The sequence below is a fragment of the Solea solea genome, chromosome 2 (assembly GCF_958295425.1).
Source record: "Solea solea chromosome 2, fSolSol10.1, whole genome shotgun sequence".
Lineage (NCBI taxonomy): Eukaryota > Metazoa > Chordata > Actinopteri > Pleuronectiformes > Soleidae > Solea > Solea solea.
The window spans coordinates 36,376,406-36,400,712 of NC_081135.1; the positions used below are offsets into that span (position 1 = coordinate 36,376,406).

The 24,307-nt window shown below is 39.6% G+C and overlaps 1 protein-coding gene across 4 annotated transcripts in view; it reads left to right on the forward strand.

Moving 5' to 3' along the window:
• kalrna (kalirin RhoGEF kinase a) overlaps positions 1-24,307 on the forward strand; it is a 158,018-nt gene that overhangs the window by 118,240 nt on the left and 15,471 nt on the right. For 3 of the 4 annotated variants that reach the window (XM_058612333.1, XM_058612330.1, XM_058612332.1), the window contains exons 41-55: positions 15,129-15,335; positions 15,533-15,618; positions 17,823-17,969; positions 18,426-18,521; positions 18,948-19,066; positions 19,166-19,232; positions 20,216-20,319; positions 20,412-20,481; positions 20,582-20,668; positions 21,022-21,114; positions 21,844-21,894; positions 22,033-22,110; positions 22,193-22,378; positions 22,905-23,076; positions 23,177-23,391. In XM_058612333.1, coding sequence (XP_058468316.1) covers positions 15,129-15,335; positions 15,533-15,618; positions 17,823-17,969; positions 18,426-18,521; positions 18,948-19,066; positions 19,166-19,232; positions 20,216-20,319; positions 20,412-20,481; positions 20,582-20,668; positions 21,022-21,114; positions 21,844-21,894; positions 22,033-22,110; positions 22,193-22,378; positions 22,905-23,076; positions 23,177-23,391 — 1,778 coding nt within the window. The remainder of the gene's footprint in view (positions 1-15,128; positions 15,336-15,532; positions 15,619-17,822; positions 17,970-18,425; positions 18,522-18,947; positions 19,067-19,165; positions 19,233-20,215; positions 20,320-20,411; positions 20,482-20,581; positions 20,669-21,021; positions 21,115-21,843; positions 21,895-22,032; positions 22,111-22,192; positions 22,379-22,904; positions 23,077-23,176; positions 23,392-24,307) is intronic. The other variant, XM_058612331.1, reaches the window with a different exon arrangement.

The following is a 24,307-nucleotide window of genomic DNA, read 5'->3' on the forward strand; positions in this document are numbered from 1 at the left end:
CGAGGGAACGCTAAAGTTATTGCGAGGCAACGCAAAGGTTCTTGTGAGGGTATGCTAAAGTTCTAGCGAGTGAATGCTTAAGTTATTGCGAGGGAACGCTAAAGTTATTGCGAGGCAACGCAAAGGTTCTTGTGAGGGTATGCTAAAGTTCTAGCGAGTGAATGCTTAAGTTATTGCGAGGGAACAGTAAAGTTCTTCTGAGGGAACGCTAAAGTTATTGCGAGGCAACACAAAGGTTCTTGTGAGGGTATGCTAAAGTTCTAGCGAATGAATGCTAAAGTTCTTGCGAGGGAACTCGAAGGTTCTTGTGAGGGAACGCTTAAGTTATTGCAAGGGTATGCTAAAGGTCTAGCGAGTAAATGCTAAAGTTCTCGCTCACGTCACGACATCATCGGGACGCGTACGTCTTGTATTCACTGCTATAGTTGTGAGCGAAGTTATCGCCGCTGAAGTATTTTGTTCTTCTGCTTCTCGCTGTAGAACATCAGTCACAAGTGCACCGTGTGTGTGTGTGTGTGTGTGTGTGTGTGTGTGTGTGTGTGTGTGTGTGTGTGTGTGTGTGTGTGTGTGTGTGTGTGTGTGTGTGTGTGTGTGTGTGTGTGTGTGTGTGTGTGTGTGTGTGTGTGTGTGTGTGTGTGTGTGTGTGTGTGTAAAATAGGACACTGCAGGGGAAAAGAGCTGTTGAACAAACTTTATCTAGGCTAAGTGCATGTGTGTGTGTTGTCTTACCTGCTGCTGCAGTGCTTATCAAGGAACGCACACACACACACACACACACACACAGAGAGAGCAGGGGTATTTGCAGGTCATGGCTAATTCAGATGCTGAGCCTTGACCTGATTTAATAGATGCTCTTTTTTCTTACTGAGTCAGACCATTGTGGCTTTTTTTTTCTGATGACCATGAAGCTTTTGGGGGAGTATTTAGAGAGGTTTTTTAACTCTGACTAATAAGTGACCCTATCTCTGTTTTTTAAATGCTAAACAATACAAAAACAAACAGAAGATAACAACATTTGCGCCACTGATCCACAGAAAATTAAGCACGGTAGTGAAACCACTCAATTCTCAGAAGAGATTAACCAGTTAACCACAAATAAATACTGGCAAAAATGATGTAAGCAAATAAAAATTAAAGTCACAAGCCCCAGAACTGTGCATATTGTGGGTCACACCATGACGTAGATGAAGGCCTTTAGGGATGACTGCATGGTTCGAGGTCTAATCTCGGCTCAAGTGTCCTTGAACAAAAACACTGAAACCCCCCCAACATACTACCGACTTCAAGATCGGACACTGGAGAGGTTCCTTGTCCAGGAGAATATCCAACAAATATTTATATGAAGGATTAAGAAGACAGAATAGTTTATCAGTAACAGTGTTTCCATATTTGAATAGAGACATTTTGACCAGGCCTTTTATGTAACTGTGTGAACTAACGCTCATACTTCAACACAGACACAAAACAAGATTCATGAAAAGACACATTTTCACTCTGTCACCACACACACACACACACACACATATTGAATTCCATTCATTTGAACAGACTAAACAAAGCCTTATCTCTTAACCTTAACCATAACCAGTTAATGCCTAACCCTGAACTTAACCAGTTCCTCACAAATGAGGTTCTGCCTCATTGGGGCCAGGTTTTCGTCTTCAAGAGGACTTCTGGTCCTGACAAGGTCAGTGTTAACGACAGAAACGTGTCCTAAAGAGGCTACAAATATAACTTAAGATAAACCCAATGCTAACATTAACCATAAACCAAGTCTTAAACCCTTAAAAAAGCCATTTTAAGTTGTGTGGACCAGCTAAAAATGTCCTCACAAAGACAAGTTTGAAGCACAACTTGTCCTCACAACATACTGAAGCTGGTGTACACACAGACACACACAGAGTGATGGAACTTAAGTCCCTTAGTCTCTCAGCCTTCCATAATAATTAAAAGTGACTTCTGTTCCAGAGAAGTGAAGTGTGTGAGAGAGAGAGAGAGAGAGAGAGAAACTCAGTGTCTGAGAAAAAAGAAATACAGTACAAGGGTGTGTGTGTATGTGTGGTTAGGCTCCTCCTCCTTCTCCTCCTCGTTCTCACTCACTCTCTCTCTGTCTGTCCCTCTCTCTGCGGTGATAATCTCAGCAGTTTGGACTTGAAGCTCCTGCGGTTCACTTCAGTCCGACTTTGGTTTAAAAGTTTCACGTGCAGCCGTGTGTGTTTGTTTGTGTGTGCATGAGAGAGAGGAGTGTGTGTATGTGTGTGATTCAGTGAATGAGTGAGGGAGTGAATGTATGAGATGCGTGTGTGAGCGAGGATGAAGCGAGGCCGGCGCTGCTGTGGATGGATCCTCGCTCGCTGCTGCTGCTGCTGCTACAATGTCGCAGGTGGGACGACATGCACCGTGTGTGTGTTCTTGTATGTGTATCTTTGTGAGGACCGATGTATAAACCATAAGAAATGAGGACATTTTGTCTCATCCTCACAACTTTCAAAGGGCTTTTTGGCTGGTTGTTAAGACCTGGATTTTTAGGGTTATAATTAGCTTTAGGTTAAGGTAAGGGGATTTATGTCTGAGTGTCCTCAGTAGGAATGCTGTGTGAGAATATGTGTTTGTGTATCTGTGTGACGACCAAAAAAAACTTATAAAAGATAAGAAATGAGGACATTTTGTCCCATCCTCACAACTTTAAAGGGCTTTTTGGTGGGTGAAGACCTGATTTTTAGGGTTAGAATTAGGTTTAGGTAAGGGGCTTTATGTCTGAGTGTCCTCAGTAGGAATGCTGTGCAAGAATATATGTATGTGTGTGTTGTTTCATGTATGTGTATTTTTGGGACCAAAAAAAACTTACATTTTGTGTGATCCTCATGACCTGGATTTTAGGGTTAGAATTAGGTCAAGGTAAGGGTAAGGGGTTTTATGTGTGAGTGTCCTCAGTAGGAAAGCTGTGAGAGAATGTGTGTGTGTCAGTCAGCGAAAGCATGTGTGTGCTCATGTGTTTGTTTGAACATGCTTTACAGTGTTCACTGCGTGTGTCTGTGTCTTCCTGATGTTTTTTTCTGGCATAAAAACTAACCCCTGTCAGACCAAAACCTGGTCCTAGCAAGGCAGACGCTCATTTCTGAGGAGAACCGGTCGTGTTCAGGTCGTGTTTGGCATGAAGTGGTTGCGGCTACTTTTAAAATGGCAGTTTAGTTTGTTTGCGTTGTCCAAATGAATGGGAGTCAGTGCAGAGTAAGAAGAATAGAGAAGGTGTGAATATCTGTGTGTTGAGGCATGAACGAGGGAACTGGTTCCTGGAGAATCAGCTGAGAGAGAAGGGGGCGTCGACAAAGTAGAAACACAAGCGGAAAGAAAGAAAAATCCTGCTGATCTTTTAATTCCTCTCTTCCTTTTTTTGACATCATTTTTATTATTATCATGTCTTGTCGCGCTGGTGTCCGTGGAAACTGATTTGAATGTGAAAAATGAAAAAATGTCAAACAGGAAATTATATGTCACACAGATGGAGAGACGAGGACAGTTTCTCTCTTTGTGTCTCTGGATTGAGCAACGTGTGTGTTTGCCTGCACTTCACTCTGTTGTGCACGAGTGTGTGTGTGTGTGTGTGTGTGTACTGTGGTGGCAGGTTACGACACAAGGCTGTGACTCAAGTGTTTATGTTGACTTTTAAAGGGGAGTCATTATTGTAATTGTCTTCCAATCACTGTGTGTCCACACTTAGCACTCTGACACAGTCACAGTGGTTTCCCCTTTGTGTCTGGCCATGTCTCAGGTGCAGGTTTGACCCAAACTTCCTCTGAGCTCCACACCCAAACCTTTAAACCATGACTCAGATCCTGAAAGTATGACACTGGATACTTCCACATAAAATATCACAATATCCATATTATGATGTTACCATATTATATTACAGCTTTATGCCATGAGTAGGTTGATTATTTCCCACAATTTTCTCAATTAATGGTCCCCGAAATGTGGAAAAATGTAGCATCAAACCTGGAAATGATGAAGTCTTGTTGAAATGATTACAGTTTTAATGATATCTTTGTGTTATATTGAGCAAAGAAACCAGAAATGGTTGACTATCACATTTAAGAAGCTGAGAAACCACTCAGGAACTAATGATCAAAATAGTTTGAACGATTCATTTAGTAATTGATTCAGGTGTAATGCAAATAGTGTCCCCGTTCTGCTTTGTAGCAATCTCCTGCCGTTTTCAGCCGATTTCAGTAAATATGACATCAAAATGTGACATTATTAGTACATAAATACACTGTTTCTACAGTAAACCTGGCATTATTCGTATGTAAATACAGTTTTAACAGTAAAGTAACATTATTGGTACATAAATACAGTTACTACAGTAAACCTGGCATTATTCGTACATAAATACAGTTTTTACAGTAAACGTAACATTACTAGTACATAAATACACTGTTTCTACAGTAAACCTGGCATTATTCGTATGTAAATACAGTTTTTACAGTAAACGTAACATTATTGGTACATAAATACACAGTTACTACAGTAAACCTGGCATTATTCGTACATAAATACAGTTTTTACAGTAAACGTAACATTACTAGTACATAAATACACTGTTTCTACAGTTAACCTGGCATTATTCGTACATCAATACAGTTTTTACAGTAAACGTAACATTACTAGTACATAAATACACTGTTTCTACAGTTAACCTGGCATTATTCGTACATCAATACAATTTTTACAGTAAACGTAACATTATTAGTACATAAATACAGTTTCTACAGTAAAGGTAACATTTTTACTACATGAATACACTGTTTCTATAGTAAACGTGACGTTTTTTGGACATAAATACAGTTTTGACAGTAAATGTAACATTATTAGTACATAAATACAGTTTCTACAGTAAACCTGGCATTATTAGTACATAAATACTGTTTTTACAGTAAATGTGACATTATTAGTACGTAAATACAGTTTCTTCATGACATTTTTTGGTAGAATTTGAGTACATTGGATGGTTGGAAACTTTTCTCTCCAGACATTCGGAGCGATGCTCTTTCCTTTTATCGGCGCCTGACGGATGACATTTTTTCTCTCTGGAGGACTTTTGTTTTTTAGGAAGAATCCCGACTCTGGCAGTGCTGGACGATCACAAAACATTCATTCATTCATCCGTACAGTGAATGAGAAGGAAAATTGAAACCCCACTCTCACACTGACATGACTGCACTGAGACTTTCTTCAGGCCATTTGCTCTTTTAATATAAAAAAAAGAAAGAAAAAGCCACAGTGAAGAAATGTCCGTGTGTGTGTGGTCGTTCTTTTTACTCTACACACGAAGCTCCTGCAGCCGACCAGCATCTGATCGCTAACAGGACAACTTCTGTTTATGACTCATACACTTGTTTTTTGAGTCACTCGCTAATAAACAGTGTATTTGGTTATTAAAAACTCTTCTATAGCCTGACTGAATATGAAAAACTAAATAAATCTAAAGATGCTATGCAAAATCTAACATATTATTAATATTGTTAAGAACATCTAAAATATGTTTTAACGGACATACAATCAAATGACTGTTTTAAATTGTATGTATCAACATATTTAATTTGGGGATTTTTGGTTATTATAACGAATGGGTTTTAAGGGGTTGGTACGGGTGCTTGAAACCCTTAAAAATGCTTGGATTTTTAATGTTCTGGCCCCACTGGACTCTTAATGAAGCTTTTCTCTTAGATTGAGGTTTTGTACAGTTCCACCTGCTGCCTCGGGGGGGGGCCACTATGATTTTACTGTACTGTACTGATCATGAACCTTGAAAGTCCTTGAAAAGTGCTTGAATTTGACCCTTGAAAAACAGTTTGAACCCTGTGGGTAGAATTAACTCCGGGAACTTTTCATGGAAGCCTCTTAGAGTTTTCAGTCAAACTCAATCTATTTTCAATCGCCTCGCTTTGCTCGCGCAGCGTTCCATCTGTCCTGATGGAAAACAGAGCACTTCCTGTGTGCAGCGTGGGAATCAAACGAGATGTCAACGCCACTAGACTGAGAAACTTTTTGTGCGAGCCCATTTAACAATGGATTGGCATTTGTTTACATTTAAAAGTCAAACACCACAATTTTAATTCCGCGCTAGCTTCACGTATTTTCAAGGTTTTTCCCCCTTTCATTCTTCTATACATGTCCCCGTCATAAAGGATCAGTGGAAAAGTTAGCTGATGTATAAGGTGTTCCAGATGTGCATAGGATTTGGATGCCCAGCACTCTGGCAACCACATTCATGTGTTTTTGTTTCTCTAAGGGGCGTCCGTCCAAGCTCTCAATGTATATCTTGGAATGGATCGTTGTGCTTTTGACGAGGGTCACTTGCTATAAATTGAATTGACACAATTCATTTATTGCTATTCACTGGGTTTTTTCTTGTTTGGGGGATAATATACAGTATATTATTGAGCTTTAGTTCAGTTCTGTGCATCTGTACATCGATACTGTTCTTGTGATTGTAATATCTGAAGAAAGTCTTGACGAATCCTTTCAAATTACACATGGTCACCACGGCGGATGAGCCGCATATTTGATTTGGCAGTGATTTTTACACCGGATGCCCTTCTTCCTGACGCGAACTTCCCATTTATCCAGGCTAGTACACCGTATGTGCCCCCCCCCCCCCCCCCCCCCCCCAGTGGCTGGGGTCAATTTAGAATGTCCATTTAACAATGAGCGCTGGGGAATCGCTTACCTTTCTCAACGGAACCCCAGCCCTTGACCTAACGGGGACTAGAACCAATGAGATAGCTTATGAACACCATGAAGCAATTCTTTCAAGTTTGGCACAAATGTTCACTTTGACTCAAGGATGACCTGATTGGATTTTAGTGGTCAAAGGTAAAGGCAAACACGTTTTTTTGCCATGTCACTAGGGTATCTCAAAATCACCACCAGCGAATGATCCGCATATTTGATTTAGCAGAGATTTTTTTGCTGCATGCCCTTTCCTGACACAACCCTCCCATTTATCCAGGCTTGGGACCGGCATTAGGAGTACACCGGATGTGGCTCCCCCCCATGGCTGGGGTCAATTTATAGTGTCCAATTAACAATGAGCAATGAGGATTGGGTACCTCGCTCAAGGGAACCTCAGCGCTTGACCTGGCAGGGATCTTAAGAAGGCCATGAAGAAATTCTTCCAAGTTTGGCACAAATGTTCACTTGGATTTAAGGATGACCTGATTTGAATTTGGAGGTCAGGCGTCAAGGTCGCGTTGACCTCACAAAATTATTTTGTCTTGTGAATACGTTATCTTAAGAACGTCTCAAGAGAGCGGCACAAACATTCTCTCGGACTCTCAGATTGACTGCTTAGATGTTTGGTGCCCAGATCTTACAGAAACCTCACAAAAGTAATTCTAGTTTGTTTGGTTTTTGTCTTAAGCAGGAGTTCACTCCAATCTACGTTACAATATATAGTTTTCGACAGTTGCTGAAAACAAGGTGATGGAAAGGAAAGCCTGTACTGTAGCTTTAAGAGTACCAGTGTGTGTGTGTGTGTGTGTGTGTGTGTGTGTGTGTGTGTGTGTGTGTGTGTGCAGTTCAGAGTCCACATAGCACTTAGCTAAAGGTTAACTCAGCTCAGTGCGTGGACTTAGACCCCGGAACCTCTGAACTTGTCAGCTGCAGCACAGGCTGAAATGCACGCGTGGCATGTAGACGAACTGGTTCCTCTGGTTTCAGTCGTGTGCAGTATCTGAATAGTTTTTGGACTGGTTTCTCTGTAGACGTGTTTGAATCCGAGGTTAAAATAATCGTGGGCGATCTCCATAATGAGGGCATTCATGAGATGATCATAATCTAATTTGATCAATCTAAGGCCGTCGGTGTCACATGAGATGGATAGTGACATAAATTAGATTTTTGTGGTGGTTACAAAAGTGATTTTTTTACCAGGATGAATTTGCAAAAAGAAAAAAAACACTATACATTCTAATGTTTTTAAGGCCTACTGTTATGAAACACACCCTCATTTTAGCTGCCAGTTACAACTGTGCTATACAAGCTTAGCTCTTAACAGCACATTAAACATTAAAAACTCACAAACTCAGGTGCTTTGAAGCATTAAGATAACAGTGCAAACTATCAAAATATGTATAATAAGTGGAATATTATAACAATATATGACTACATATTAAAGACGTAAAGTGCTTTTATAAATGCTAACATATATGTGTGTATATATATCTGTGTCTGTATGTGTATATATACATATATAACAAAAAAGGACTATATTCACTACACTTTGAGAGTGGTGAGTAACATTACCCAGCCCGTTTGAAGTATGTAAAGCACATCGTTATTTCTTTATTAACTGTTTTGCGTCATAGATTTGCATCAGGGCGTTGGACTGGTTTGTGTCGCTGTGTTACTGCAGGTGCAGGATGTCTGTGAAAACCCAATGCTCTCTCCTCATTGTCGACCAGTGTTCTATGGTCTGAAATGCTAAAGCTAAAGGCTACTCATATTTGCTTGAATACGAATACGCTTTAACCCTTAAGGTACACCATAATTGTGCAAAGGTCACAAAATACACCGTTTTTCTTTTATTGTCGTTCATAAAAACGAGCCAGGGAAACTTTGAACTGTGACTTTTTTGCCTCGGGTGTGTTTATATTGTTAGTGAAAAGGATTGCCTATATTGCACATTCTTATAGCTTCTGTATATAAGTTTTATACCCTAAATGCTCTGTGTTCTATGGCTTAATGACAAGAAGATGAGCGGTGGAGTATTTTTCTGCACAAATATCAGTCAAAATTAGACGTTTGTGGAAAAAGACAGTCACATGATCGTCTGCTGACACGTCTGTGGTTAATATCTTTATAACGGAGAGCAATGGAACTTGTTTTTCTTTGCTTATTTGCCCTTTAGAGAAAAGGATTCTCCTACCATAGACATTGACGTTGTGATGAGAACTACGAGGACAAAATACATGCGCACACGCGCCGTTTATCCCTTTCACTTCCTTTTTAATGAGACCGTAGGGATGTGATTACAAGTAATCTGGTTTTTATCAAGTAAAAGCATCCACATTCCATTAATTCCGTCAACTTTTCCCCTATAGTCAGAAAATGACGCCGTCATCGTTACATTGTCATTAGTTCGCAACAACAACAGTTACACACTGGGACATTTAGTCTGTGTGGTTTGTGCGGTCGTGCACATTGTCAGATATGGAAGGCGCGAGCGGAATGAGAGGAATGTAATCTTCCCAGATTATTGTCTCTTCCTGGCATTGACCAAAAAAAGAGAGGAGAGGAGGTGTGCAGAGAAAACGACAGAGATTAAAGAGTTGTATCGCAGTGAAAGACGGAGAAAATGTGCGTGTGTGTACAGAACAGAAGCCAGCGGGTCCAAGTTTCACTGCTCTTGTCAATAGTGCCATTCATAAAAGACTCTCCAGGACCTTTTCTGGCATAAACACTGGCCTTGTAACAAAGTACAAATACTTCCTTACTGTATCTAATTACAAATTTCTCTACTTTATTGTATTTCTAGCAACTTTTACTCCACCACATTTCCCCTAACTCTCTTTGTTACTCGTTACCACCAAATAAAATCAGCAGAAGAAGAAGAAGAGTTGGTATTATGGTCTGTATTTATTATAGAGAGCTTTTGTAGTCAGTTTTGCCCATTCACACACTTCAACATGGCGTTAAGTGTCTTTGCTCAAGGACACATAATAGACAGAGCCAGGAATTGAACCTGTAGCGTTCCAGTTGAAAGACAATACGCCCTACCACTGAGCCACCATGGCTCATTGCTTAAGTGCAGTAAATATCATTATACGTTAAGACTTTTACTGAAGAAATCATCAGTAAATTGTAAAAAAAAGTCATTTTCTGGTAAGATACTTGTACTTTTTAACTGCCAGTTGTCAAAACCTGGTCCTAATGAGGCAGAACCTCGTTTCTGAGGAACTGGTTTTGTTTAAGGTTGGAGATTAGGCTTTGATGAGGCTATGGAAACGAATGGGAGTCCATGTCGTGTCCTTGAAAGGATGGCAGTGTGAATCTTGTCTCTGTGTGTGTGAGAAACAGAGAGAGAGAGAAAAGACACAGAATAAAAACCCTGTTCTGCAACATTTCAGGCTGCTGCTTCACTATCTACACACTTGACATCGGATCTGTGTGTTTGTGCGTGCATGTGTGTGTGTTGTGTGTGTGATTAAAGATAGTGAGTGATGGATTCTAACAGTAGCGCGTCTGTCTGTTCCGTCGACCGCAGAACAAGAGCTTCCTTGTTTTGGTTTCACCTGACTTTTGCCATGACTGACACTGCAGGCTTCTGTTGCACGCATGCACACAACACACGCGCACGCACACACACACACACACACACGTCACTGTTCCCCACAGTACTGATGCTCCTAATGCTACAGCACTACCTCTGTTCACATCAAAAGAACTACGTCTGACAATAGTCCCCGTCAGTTTTTGATTTGTTTTCTTTGTGTCTGTTGTGACGCAAAAACACAAGTCATAATTAGCACTGAGCGTAGTGCAACTTTAAGAGGTGTGGACAGACGGACTGACAGATAGACACTAGCCCTAGCCTCGGAGCATTGTTGTACGTTGCTGCAGGGATGAAGTGAAATCCCCTTTTTGAAAATGAAAAGACACTTTATACCAATAACATACTGGTGACCATTTTAAACAGTAATAATACATTGGTAACACTTTACATTGCAAAAAATTATTTCAAAGTAAGAATTCTTACTTTAATCTCAGAATTCTGATTTTCTGACATTAATCTCAGAATATTGACTTTAATCTCAGAATTCTGACTTTAATCTCAGAATTCCAACTTTATGACATTAATCTCAGAATATTGACTTTAATCTCAGAATTCTGACTTTAATCTCAGAATTCCAACTTTATGACATAAATCTCAGAATATTGACTTTAATCTCAGAATTCTGACTTTAATCTCAGAATTCCAACTTTATGACTTTAATCTCAGAATTCCAACTTTATGACATTAATCTCAGAAGTCTGACTTTATTTCTCAGAATTCCAACTTTCTGACTTTAATCTCTTAATTCAAATTTTCTGACTTTAATCAAAGGATTTCTACTTTTTTTTCTCAGCATTCAGACTTCTTCGTCTCCATAAATTGTCTACAACGACTGTATTGGACTAATATTGGTATTGGTGGATACTCAATATTTGGATCAGTATTGGACACAATAAAGTGGTATCGTCCCATCGGTAATGACAATAAAGAGTTATTCTATATATAATATTATTTTGATACGTTTTTCTGAAAAAGTGGCCCTCGGGTAATTAGAGTCTGAGACCCCTGCACTCACAAACATGTCCACGGATGAAAAAACGGAATAGTACTAAATGTACGACTGATTTAATGTAAAACAAACGGGACATAAGTACAGGTATAAAAGTAAAAGAAGAAGAGAGGCATCTTGAAATCCTCACGTCAGGGTTTGTGAGAGCGCTCTGACGTTCCAGAACTTCGAAATTCCAACTTCCACCTAAAGCTGGAACAATTCCGTCACTGTCAAAGTCTGCTAATGAGTCCAAATGTGTTTAATATTACTCTTTAATATATTAAAGCGCTGTGATTAAGTGCAGCCACTTGACTGGAAGCAGTGATTGACAGCTGATTGACGTCATTGCTGCTCAGAATGAACGTTGATGTTTGATGTATGGAATTTTTTACTGTAACAGGTGTTCATGCTGCGTATCAGTCAGCTGTGTGTGTGTGTGTGTATAATGAGTTTCTGTGGTCAGAGAGCTGTCAAGGCTCACTCTCTCCCACACACACACACACAGAGGTGAACAAGTGACCTATGACATGTTTCCCCTCACTTAGGAACACATGACTGGATTTGCTGAAAAGCACTTCAGGGAGTGGCCACTGGGACAGAGTGACTACAGATGTGCATTAATGGGGAGAGAGAGAGAAAGGAAGGGAGGGAGGGAGGGAGGGAGAGACACGGTGGTGCAGTGGTGAGAGTCAGGATTGAACCTAGTCAACCTAATCTTAGTCATAATTGAACCATTTTGGTACTGATTTAAACAGCGCTATACTGAGAAACGACAAGAGAGTCTGCAACTGACAGACGTTTGTTTGTGTGTAAAAGTTTCATACTACACTTTTAATTCCAGCATAAGCTCTCAGAATAATGCAAATCAAGTCATTTGGGTAAGAAATTAGCATTGAATTAATATTTACTTCCTTTATAGAGTGCTCAAATATAGTGTTGTTTTAAGAAGGAAAAGATTAACAAAATTTCCATTGAGTTAAAAAAAGAAAAAAATATGTTAAGGAAATGCAAACGACATGCTGGATTCAGTATTCCTGTGGCTGTACTGTACATGGACTATTATGGTCTGTTAATGGCAGTGTTTACTTAACTTTCTTCTTTCGGGACTCACATTTAAAGATGGCAAACTAACGCAAACACAATATAAATGGTACATTTCTGCATAACTAGTGACTATTTTACAGCCATATCTGTAAAACCTAATATTTTAATTGGCAAATAAATAATAATAATGATAATAATATCCCAAAATTTTACAAATAAAAGTTCTGGAAATTTGTTTGGGGACCCAGAAATCCTCCCGCAACCCATCTGTGGGTCCCGACCCAGTCTTTGGCAAACACTGTATCACTAGACGCCTATTTTCAGAAGTAGTGACGACTACTAATCCCCTTTTTAACCTCTGTGCTGTGCCTTTTGTGCCTTTTGTGTATGATGACTTTGTTTTTTGTCTTGTTCGCTCCGACCGACCTTGGCTGCTGTTCTTATCTCTGCTGACACAAGCAAATACCAGCCACAGCGACCACTAATACACACTCATTAACCTACTGAGACGTGTGAGGGAGTCAGGTGGAAAAAAACCCATAAAGTGTTAGATTATCTAATCTGGACAATGTAAAAAAAAAACAAAACAGTAAAATCCACTTCACCCTTAAAATGTTTGTCAAGAACGTCCAGATTATGGTCTTAAATGAGAATAATATCATAATTCTGCAGCTCTAAACTGAATTTACAGGCTTTCTTTTACTGTATTAGTGCCAAATGTATCTATTATTTATGGAGGAACCAGATCTTTTAGCTGTATATCTGTCACAAATTTTTGATCCAAACAATGTCAATTCATAACTCAAATCCTCAGTTTACACTCAATCAAAGGCCTTTTGAACCTCTGATCCCCAAACATGTACAGTTGAGGGAAAACCCTTTTCATGCTGATGTCCACTAAGTTTGGAAAAGCAGCTCATGAGGTTAATAATTAGGAGGTCTTTGGATGGAAAGCATGCAGGAACAAAGTCAAAGAAAAACTCCCAAGTCTCCCTCTCTCTCTTTTAAACTTTGAACATAGTGGCTGTGTCACGTGAAACCATGAAAAACAAACACGCATGTACCATGAAACAAGACAGCCATCCTATAGTTGGACACTCTGTTTATTCAGTAGCTTCACTGCCTGAAGTCTGGTGGTTCTAGCACTCTGGGGTAGACCTATATCTTCTCCCAGAGAGAGGGCAGCAGGTGGAACAAGTGATGTGCTGGCTGACGTCAGTATTTTATGCACATGACGTATTTTGTAGATGGTCCTTATCTCCGGGAGACTGGTCCCCGGTGCTTGTTTCGGCCACAGCTGAGGAGATGTTCAAGAAAGCCCCAGGACAGCTCCTCCGTCACAGTCACACCCAGGAACTTAAAGTTTGTGACTCCCTCCGCCCCTCACTCCCAATGGAGAGTGGAGTCGGGATGAATCGTCCTGTTTTTTTGGTTTTTCAGTATGGATTCAAGTAGTGACGACCACTGATGGTAGATGAGAAGTCCACAGGAGATCTTGTTGACCCTTGACCTTTCATTTCCTGACACAAACACACATGTATTCACCCGTAGCTCCCAGCTGTGTGTGTGTGTGTGTGTGTGAGTGCAGCTGATCACACTCCTGACACATGACTTCACTTTTTTCTCTCTCACACACACACACACACACACACTTTCTTTCTCTACAGTGACAACATGCTAAAGTGATTCAGCCTCAGTCAAACAATGGATTCATGAAAGTCTCTGTTATTCTAAATGTGACATAATCTGGGCGTGAGAGTCGACCGTTTCACTGTTTGTCTGATGACTTTTATTTCCTGATTCTTGGAGATGTTTGAACACAAACACTTCCCCTTTTCTCCTTAAATCAAAAGACATGTCCTCATTGTATTGAGTATCTAAAAGCTTAAATAGAACAAAAAGGATTCTGCAGGAAGGAAAGATCCAAACATGCTACTGTTGAGCTGTAACATAACAAATAAAAATGCAGATATTTCAGTTTAAGTCATATGTTTCATGTATCTTTACAGCAGTTATTGTGCATTAAAGTTAAAATGATAAAGCAGGAGTCTCTGATTATAGACATTTGTTAAAAAGTAGCCTTATTTTTGCTGTTAAAAGCTAAAATAAGAGGATTACACACCATATCTCTGTATTTTAGTTGCAAATCAACGTCAAAGTTTAAATTCAGGATGTCACTGATTACTCACAGTTTAACCCTGAAGAGATCCTAGGGACATTGTGTGCCAAAAGTAGTTTTTTATTTTCGAGCCATTTTGAATTGTCGCCTCTCACTAAAAACTGACACATTTGTTCCTAGCGGCAAAGAATGTCAACTTGCCGAAAACGGCTGTTTTTAAAGGGTTAAAATCCTCAAAATATAATGAATATTTGATATGTATAGACCAGGCTGAAGTAGTTTTTAAGATCTTGTTCAAGTGGAAAAAATATAGATTTAGGATATTAAAGGACCTCTTAAGGGTTAAACAATGGTTAATAACCACAAGGAGTGAATTTAATGTGCTATTCTTTCATTTTTAAAGAGCTAAACCTGCAACAAGTGAAGCAGAGTAACATAATCACCAGTCACTTAAATTTGCGTGTGGCTTTTGTAAAATGAAAACAAAGAGAATTTTAGTCAAAGTTTTTTCGTAGAATCGATCTAGAAAATTAGATTTTCAGATGAGAATAAGCATACATTTTGTGGTAAACATACTCACTAATGAATAATTAAATGTGACTAAACTGTCAACCCTTTTTTTGTGTTTGCATCTTCAGAAAACTACCCGGTCAGTGGCTCTGATGGGAAAACCGAGTCCGTGGCGAACCTCCAGCCGCAGCCGTCCCTCAACTCACTGCAGTCCAGCTCGCCGGGACCCAAGCGCTCTGGGAACACTCTGAGAAAATGGCTGACCAGTCCGGTCCGCCGCCTCAGCCACGGCAGCTCCGTCAAGAAACTGCCCAACAACAAACAGAATAAGACGCGTAAGAAACACACACACGGCTTTTCTTTGCACTTAAAATGGCTCGATATTGAACATCACGTCCTTCTCGAACGCTTTAAAAAACTCTCTCCTTGAAGAGATAAAGATGTAGATTTAACTGTGTAGTTTGTGATTAATGAGCTAAAGTGAGCCACAGTGTGTTTACGTCAGTGTATTTTTTGTTTGACTGATGGACAGGACCTGGAACTGGAAGAGAAGAGAACAGGAAGAGTATTGACCTGGGACAACCAGACCTCACACTGCAGGACGACAACATTGAAGAGGTAAAAAAAGAGAAAATTGTATATGATAAATGTAACATAGTGTCGTCAAAAATACGACCAATTTCCCTTTTTTTTTCTTTATATCCGATAAAATATAGTTATATTTAAAAAATAAGTTATTCTCAATATTGCTTATTTTAAATAGAAATACAATCTGCATTGTGCTGTGTATTTTGAATGTAAATACTGTATTCATGAACTACATATTAGATACCAGAATCTATTCATGAATTAGGTAAAATATTCCTTAATTGGGGGAATTCCCACACGGGGAAATTTGCAGCGGCCAAAAATCACAACAGAAAATAGAAATAAGGTAAAGATTTAGGATTTATCTAGCTAGATAAGCTATCTATCAGGCTAGGCTACCACCTAAACTAACTAGCTAGCTTGCTATGAAATTTAAACTAACTTGTTTTTGTTTAAAAGTGCTTTTAACTCACTATATGTATATTTTTGTACCTCCTTTTGTTCCTTTTTTTAGACGTATATACAAGTTAAGGGAAGATGGGAAGTATTAACCACTGAAAAATGTACAGTATTATAATGTTTAGTCATATAAATAACGAGGCATTAAATGACAATCGGCACTGACTGATTATTATTTAATAGCAGAATAAATGGCCAGATTAACGTACAGCTTAATCTGTCATCCCCTAAATCTCATGGTATCTATAACATAATTTGTGATCATAGTAGGGATTATATCAGGGTGATGCAGACATACATGGAGATGTAAATGAACGTTTACGTAAGAGACTAAAACAAGCTGGAGTTCCTCTTTCCATGAGATGACACACAAACACACACACACACTTGTCATCAAACTCCTTAATTATTCACACATCACACATGACGTTAAAACCTTTTTTGTCTGTTCATGTTCACTTCCTCTATGTCTTACGGCTTTTTTTTAATTTTGATTGAAGAATTCAAGCTTCTTTTTTTTATCTTTGACCACAGACATGATGAGTTTTTCATCCGTGATTCATCACAACTTCCTCAGAAAACTAGATATCTTATCTTCTTATCTTGTCTTGACTCCAGATTTCCCATTCTTTTCATTATAGATTTGGGATATATCTATTTATCTAGCTAGTTAAGCTATCTATCAATCGATCTAGCCTATCATCTTAGTTAGCTATGCAGTCTATCTCTTCTTTTTTTGTTTAAAAGAATTAGAGCATTTTTTTTTACCCTCTTGACCACAACCATGACGAGTTTTTCATCCGTGATTCATCACAACTTACTCGGAAAAACTCCCGCAGAAAATGAAGCGTGACTCACGATTTCCCACTCTTTTGATTATTAATTTGGGAACTGATAAAGTTTAGAGGAAATCTGATGTTTTCACAGGAGATGTTGACACCGATTACGCACAGGTGTGGCAAATTCATGTATATGATGAGCTCAGTCTGATGGGAAATTAGAAAAATCAATATGTAGGTTATGTCCGTTCATTTGTCTGTGAATATCATATCACCCTGATTAGTTTTTGATCATCAATCGTCGAAGAAATTCATAATTTTTTGCTCTGTGAGCGTAAAAGTTCAGGCTACAATCCACATTAATCTATTTTTTGTGTAACACATTGATTGCTGGCTCTGTTTTTGTTTGAAAACTGTAGTGCTGCGGTTTAGTCTGGACAAGCAGATACCCACATTGTCTTTAACAACATCTTTTTTTTGTCCTCTGTCATGAAGCTCTGGCTCTAGGGTGTGCCTTTAAAGTGAGAGGAAAGTAAAAAAGACGTCAAAGTTGTGGCATTAAACTATCTGTTAAATTAAAACAAAAACCGTGTAAATGAGACTCCACTTGCACACAATGGGATATAAACTGTGCTAAATAAAGACCAAAGGCCACTCAAAACACACACAAACTTCTATCAAAAGTGAATTAAATTGCCACATGAACAGCTGTTAAACTTAAAACGTACAGTATAAATCACCATCACGGCAACAAAGCAGGACGTATGGATGCACATAAACTGCAGAATCAGATGGTTTTTATCTGAAAACCCTACTTTTAAAATGAAAACATCATAGTTTGGATCCTGTAGCCTCTGTAACTATCTAAATTGAGACTTAAGGACCAACTGATTCATTTTGGGTTGATTCTTTTCTCTTTTTGGGCATGAAATTCCTTTCAAGTCATTATTCACAGACTGAATCATTTTTATTGAACTCTGTCCCTCCCGTCCACAGAGAGTCCTCAGTAAAGACAGTAACCTCCTCTCGAAGACGTCGTCCGGCATGCAGAGTGGCGGCGAGGAGGAGCAGGACGAGGAGGCTCACACTCCTCTGCCTCCTCCCATGGACATCATCAAGGATCCTTCAGCTCAGGATGAGAAGGTGAGAGGAGACGAAGAGGACGAAGAAGTCTTACTGTAGACTTCTCCTCACGCTTGTCTGGAAAGGTTTTCCCTCTAAACTCTGCATCTTTAACTCGATTTGATCTGACCTCTTCCATTCACCTTCCTCCTGTTTTCTTTAAAACGTTTATATTCACATTTCTGTGACATTCTTTTGTGTAATGTGTATATTTAATCTATATTATTTTTCAATTGTATTATTCATTATAAGAATTTAATTAGATTTGTATTTGCAGTGTGAGAGCTGTAAAGAGGATTTTTGTTCGCGTGTAGCTCGGCGCTAATCTGCCGCTCTCCTTTGCTAACTAACAGCCTCTCTTGCTCTGCCGTTTGTTCCCTTTGTGTTTATATTTCTTCCACTTCCCGCCTTCCCTTCTTTCCTTTCAATCCTAATCCTAATCTGCCCTTGCATTGTACCCTCCTCTTCCTCTCTCAGTCTTCGTCCTTGCTAACGTCCCTGCAGTCGTCTTCTGAGGTGCCCAGCGCCGCAGAGCTGGTTAGCGCCATAGAAAAACTGGTTAAAACCAAGATGGTGAGTGCATGTCTGCGACTTTTTCGCAAATGCTGTATTTTGAACGGATTTGGTTCAGAAATGGTAGTTCCTTTTGAGGACGACGTGTGTTTTTGTTTTGTAATTTGAACACGACCTGCTTCACCTGTTTGAATTTCTTTGTCCCCATTTTACCAAATTAATACAATTGTGACAGTAACTAGGGGTGGGTCAACAGTAATCCAAATTTCCAGGTTCCTAGTCGGAGGTTTTACCTTAAGTTGGAGCAATAACCTCACAAAAATCAAGACAGCAGCCATCTTAGAATCGTGTCAATCCCTATCATTACTCTGACATTCTGGTTCTGATTTCCGTACATTTGTTAATTTCTTGACATTTCTCATTTTTCTCAAAAATTCTGTTTCATGTTGGTAAAAAATGTACAATGTCGCCCTCGTCTCCTCTCAGACTCTGGAACCAGGAGCGTACCCCGGGTTCTCCCCGCTCTCTCCGCCCGAACAAACCACTCCCGTCCAGCCGAGAAACCCTGAGCTGGAGCAACGAGCCAAAGCTATGAGAGGACGAATGTGAGTACTTTTTATTTTACTACGACAACCTTTTGAACTCTTGGTGTCTTCCTGCAGCAGAAGCAGAAAGTTAATGAACGTTGTTTGTTCTGTGCTCAGGTTTGTCCTGAAAGAGCTGATTCAGACGGAGAGGGACTACGTCAAAGACCTGGGCACTGTGGTGGAGGTGAGACACTCGCCTGTCTCTGCTGTGTTCCATTATATTTATTATTTATATTACTGCTACATATCACACTTTTTAACACTTGTTTTAACTATAATTGGATTCATTGTGTTGATTGTGTATTGTTTGCCTCGTTCCAAGTGTCCTCATGTTGTTCTGTCTCTGTAGCTAAGCTATTTATCGAGCTAGGCTATCCATCTAAGCTAACTAGCTGTCTGTCTATCTAGTTAGTTAGTTAAGCTATCTATCAAGCTAGGATATCCATCTAAGTTAACTAGCTGTTTGTCAAGTTTATCTAGTTAGTTGAGCTATCTATCGAGCTAGGATATCCATCTAAGTTAACTAGCTGTTTGTCAAGTTTATCTAGTTAGTTGAGCTATCTATCGAGCTAGGATATCCATCTGAGCTAACTAGCTGTCTGTCTATCTAGTTAGTTAGTTAGTTGATCTATCTATAAAGCTAGGATATCCATCTAAGTTAACTAGCTGTTTGTCAAGTTTATCTAGTTAGTTGCGCTATCTATCGAGCTAGGATATCCATCTAAGTTAACTAGCTGTTTGTCAAGTTTATCTAGTTAGTTGAGCTATCTATCGAGCTAGGATATCCATCTAAGATAACTAGCTAGCTGGCTATGTAGTCTATCTGTCTATGTAAACTGTCTTTTTTTGTTTAAAAGTGCTTTTAACTAATTATATTTAGTTTTAAATTTCATCTTTTTTTTTTTTTTGCATTGTTTTTTAGTTTTTTAATCGTTAAAAAGGTTTTCTGTTTGACCTCTTTTGTTCCTTTTTACTCCGGTTACCTCTTTTAAAACTTTTATTCCTATTAAATAAATAAAAAATGCCATGGTTTGTGTATTTCGGCTTTATATTCTTGGCTTTTGTTTTCTGTTCTGTCCCAGTGTTGTTTTTTTAATGTTTACCGTTCTGTATGAAAAGAGCTTTGTCAACTGAAACTGCCTGTTGACCTTTGGTGACCTCCTGCAGAGCTTCATGAAGAGAATGGAGGAGAAGGGCGTCCCCGAGGACATGAAAAGAAAAGACAAAATCGTCTTCGGGAACATCCACCAGATCTACGACTGGCACCGAGAGTAAGTTTGGTGTCCAAACACTGGAGCCTGGCCCAAATAGGGATATTCGCTGTGTGTGATAATGAGTCGCATCCTCCTTGTGTTCTCGTCAGTTTCTTCGTAGGAGAACTGGAGAAATGTTTGGAAGACAATGAACATCTTCCTGAGCTTTTCATCAAACATGTGAGTTAGATAATGTGTAATTATTATTACAATAATAATAATTATTTGTTACTGTAAAAACATTATTCCTTTTGGTGACATATTGGATCTGTTGTTGCAGGAGAGACGACTGCACATGTATGTGGTTTATTGTCAGAATAAACCGAAGTCTGAGTTCATCGTGGCAGAATATGACACATATTTTGAAGTAAGTGATGTTTTGACTCTTTATTTTCCAGTTATCATTATTGTTATTTTTTTTATTATTATTTTTACACTAAAAAAATCTAAACAGTATAAATGAATGCTGGACCGCATCGATTAATAGATTTTTTTTTTTTCAATGATTAAAACAAGACTAGCTAAACAACGACTAACTGATTAATCGATAAGATAACTGACCGATGAATTGATTAGGTGAATTAAAAAAAATTAAATAAAAATAACTGCTTTTATGTCCTATTGTCCTGTGTCCTTAGAGACTTAACTGGATAAGAGAAATTAATTAAAACAATTCAATGATAAAGAAGGAAAAATTTAGTGTTTTTTTTATTCTTCCAGGGAATCCAGCAGGAGGTTCAGTCCAGGCTCAGCCTCAGCGACTTCCTCATCAAACCAATCCAGAGAATCACCAAATACCAGCTGCTGCTCAAGGTACTGTAACCTTTACATCATTGGCATCATCATTGTTTATATAGAGTCACCCTGCACATGTAGATTTATAGAAACATGCTCTATAATCTCTTTTAATGTTATTGCAAACTGTAGTATCATGTTTTATTGTATAGTACATTATTTATTTGACTCTTTGTGGATTCTATTCTTTTGATCTTTTTCTGTGTCCATCTATGTGCTGCTTTTATTTGTGTGTATGATATTTGTGCTTTAGGAACACATGTATGTTTTCCTGTATAACATACAACAAGAGATTCCACTGCGTGTTTGCAGAAACATTATTGTTAGATGAGCTTTATTTTTGCTGTTTATTGTTAATTCAGAAAACTGAAGTTGTTTCCCTGTTTACATTCATTTAAATGTGAATAAATAACATTTTGCATGTTCATCTAGATCAGTAACTACATAATCTGATGCACTGTGTTCTGTTAGTGTTGTTTTTTGTGTGAGAACCAAGTTGCAGCAAATCCTTGACAATGACTTTGTGTCATCATGTAAAATTTATTTGTGTCTTTTTATTGTTAATTTCTAGGTGCAATAATGATACAAATTAACCCTTAGTCTCATTTGTGTTCAATGTATATGAATCTATCATTTCCCAGGTTCACCAGCTCATTAACAGATTTCACATCTCATGTTCTTGTTTGTTGTGAAACTGAATTTACAGCCAATTACTGATAATGAATTGTTGTTCGTGTTTCTCCTCAGGACTTCCTGAAGTACAGCGCAAAGGCAGGATTAGACTGTGATCAGATTGAGGTAAAAGCACAATTTACGTCTCAGATTACAGTTTTCCTGCTTTTAAAGCTTCGATCCAGGACGTGTTTTACTGATAGAGTGCACGCATGAAAATAAATAATGAACTCTTTCTCCACCTCTTTGTGTTCCACTCAACAGAAAGCGGTAGATTTGATGTCTCAGGTCCCGAAGCTGTGTAACGACATGATGAATCTGGGTCGACTGCAGGGATACGAGGTATCTACATCGCTGAATTTGAACATCATGTACGTTAAATGAACCTGCTCCTCTGTGAGTGCTGACCGCGTTTCCTCCTCAGGGTAAACTGACCAGTCAGGGCAAACTGCTGCAGCAGGAGACCTTCTTCGTGACGGAGCAGGACGCCGGCGTCCTGTCGCGCTCCAAGGAGCGACGGGTCTTCCTCTTCGAGCAGATCGTCATCTTCAGCGAGCTGCTCAGGAAAGGGTCGTCCACGCAGAGATACCAGTTCAAGAAGAGCATCAAGGTGAGCAGAAGAACTGTGAGGCACTCTGCTGGTTCAGTTTGTAAGGATTACAGAGAGTTAGTGACATCTAGTGGTGAGATAGAAGAGTGCGACAAATGAAGGCATCTTTCTGCTCTGGAAAAACAACTCTCCACTGTTTTACTTATGCAAAGGCCATGAAAACTAGGCTTTTCTTATATTTTTAAGTGAGTATTTATTCAACTTCTGATTCTCTGACAATTAACTGGGACCCAGAAGACCTTTAAAGCTGCGGTAGGCAACATATTTGTGTCGTTATTGATCAAAAATGATGTAAATCAAGTGATCTGAGCACGGGAAGTACAGAGAAGAGAGAACCAAACTTCTCTAAATTCTGTTTCTTGGAGAAAACGTTGCCCTCGACTACACAGAGACCTCTCTCTGGCATCGGCAACAACTGCCTAAGATGCAAAACAACCTAAACTGACAAAGAGTTTTCATCTAAAATGTTAGTATTTATCTATTTAAGGTTGAGACTTGACTATAAACTTTGACTCCTCCCACGCAGGTGTCCTACCTGGGTCTGGAGGAAGTTGTGGACAACGACCCCTGTAAGTTCGTGTTGTCGTGCCGCGGCTCGTCCGAGCGTCTCACTCTGCAGGCGGCCAACGTCGACATCAAGCAGGTGTGGGTGCAGCACATCCAGAAAGTCCTGGACGCGCAGAGCAACTTCCTGTCTGGTGAGAGAAAGAAGAAGACCCTTAACTTCCAAAAGGAAGAACATCTGAAGGTCACACAGACTGTCTGACGCCGCCGCTTTTAACGTGTGTGTGATTTCAGCTCTCCAGTCTCCCATCGAGTACCAGAAGGAGAAGGGCGCGGGCAGCAGCTCGTCGCTCACCAGGAACCGCTCGTCGTCGGGGAGCCGGCCCTCGATGTCGTCTCACAGTCGACCGTCGTCCACCGTCGGCCTCGGCGACAAGGAGCTGGAGAGAGGGTGGAGCCAGATGAAAGTCTCTACCTCCAACGGCGGCTCGTCGTGTTTCGACCCCAGGGTCAGTCCTGTTTTTTTTTTCTTCTCTTTTCTCTTGTTGTTATTGGAAAAAACCTCAAGGCTAAAATCTGGGCCACTGCAGGTGCAGCAGCATCCTGTTCACTCCCTGTGTCCCACTTTGACTGAACAGCTTGTGCTGACACTTGTTCACTCAGGCCAAACCCTCCAAAAAAAACTTGACCTTCACTGGTGTTTAAATGTCCCACAAGACACTGTTTTAAACAAGATAAGATAAGGTGAGATAATCCCCACTAAAGGGAAAATTAACAGTGCATTTTTAACCGTAGTAACCACTTCATTCTCTGAAACCCCCAGATGAACCCCTACAAGAACAAACAAGTTACCAGGTGATCGTAGTTCAGCGTGTGCATCATTAATCCGTGTGATAATCCCAGTGGTGTCAGCTGCATTCTGTTGGAGAGGAGTTTTCTTTGTCGTGAGGTCTCGCGGACGTCGTTTGAAGTCGAACAAAAGGACTTTTGTGGTTGTGGTGTAACGGGTTCAACAGAGTCGTTTACTGTCTATTTTCCTCTAAATGGGAACATAGATTATAAACTTGACATTGTGTTCTTTTGAAGAAAAGCTGAAACTAGAGATTGAGATCGTTAACTCCTCAGGAAAGAGATGTTATTGTAGATGTTATAAATCAAGAGAGAAGTAGCTCCTTTTCCCCCCCATTAGGCTTCCAAACTCTCAAACTGAGCGATTTGTGCCACCTAGTGGTAGTAGTGAAGGTTTCCTTCAGGAGGAACCGAGAATATGTTCAGGAACAGAACATTGTTTCCAGAACGTTCTCAGGAAGCCAGGTTTCCGTGCTTTCAACTAATCTGACTTTGACTTTGAGGGGAGATTGTTCCCGTTCTCGTAAAGAAAGAAACTGAGCAGATTGTTCTCCCTCCTCCTCCTCCTCCTCCTCC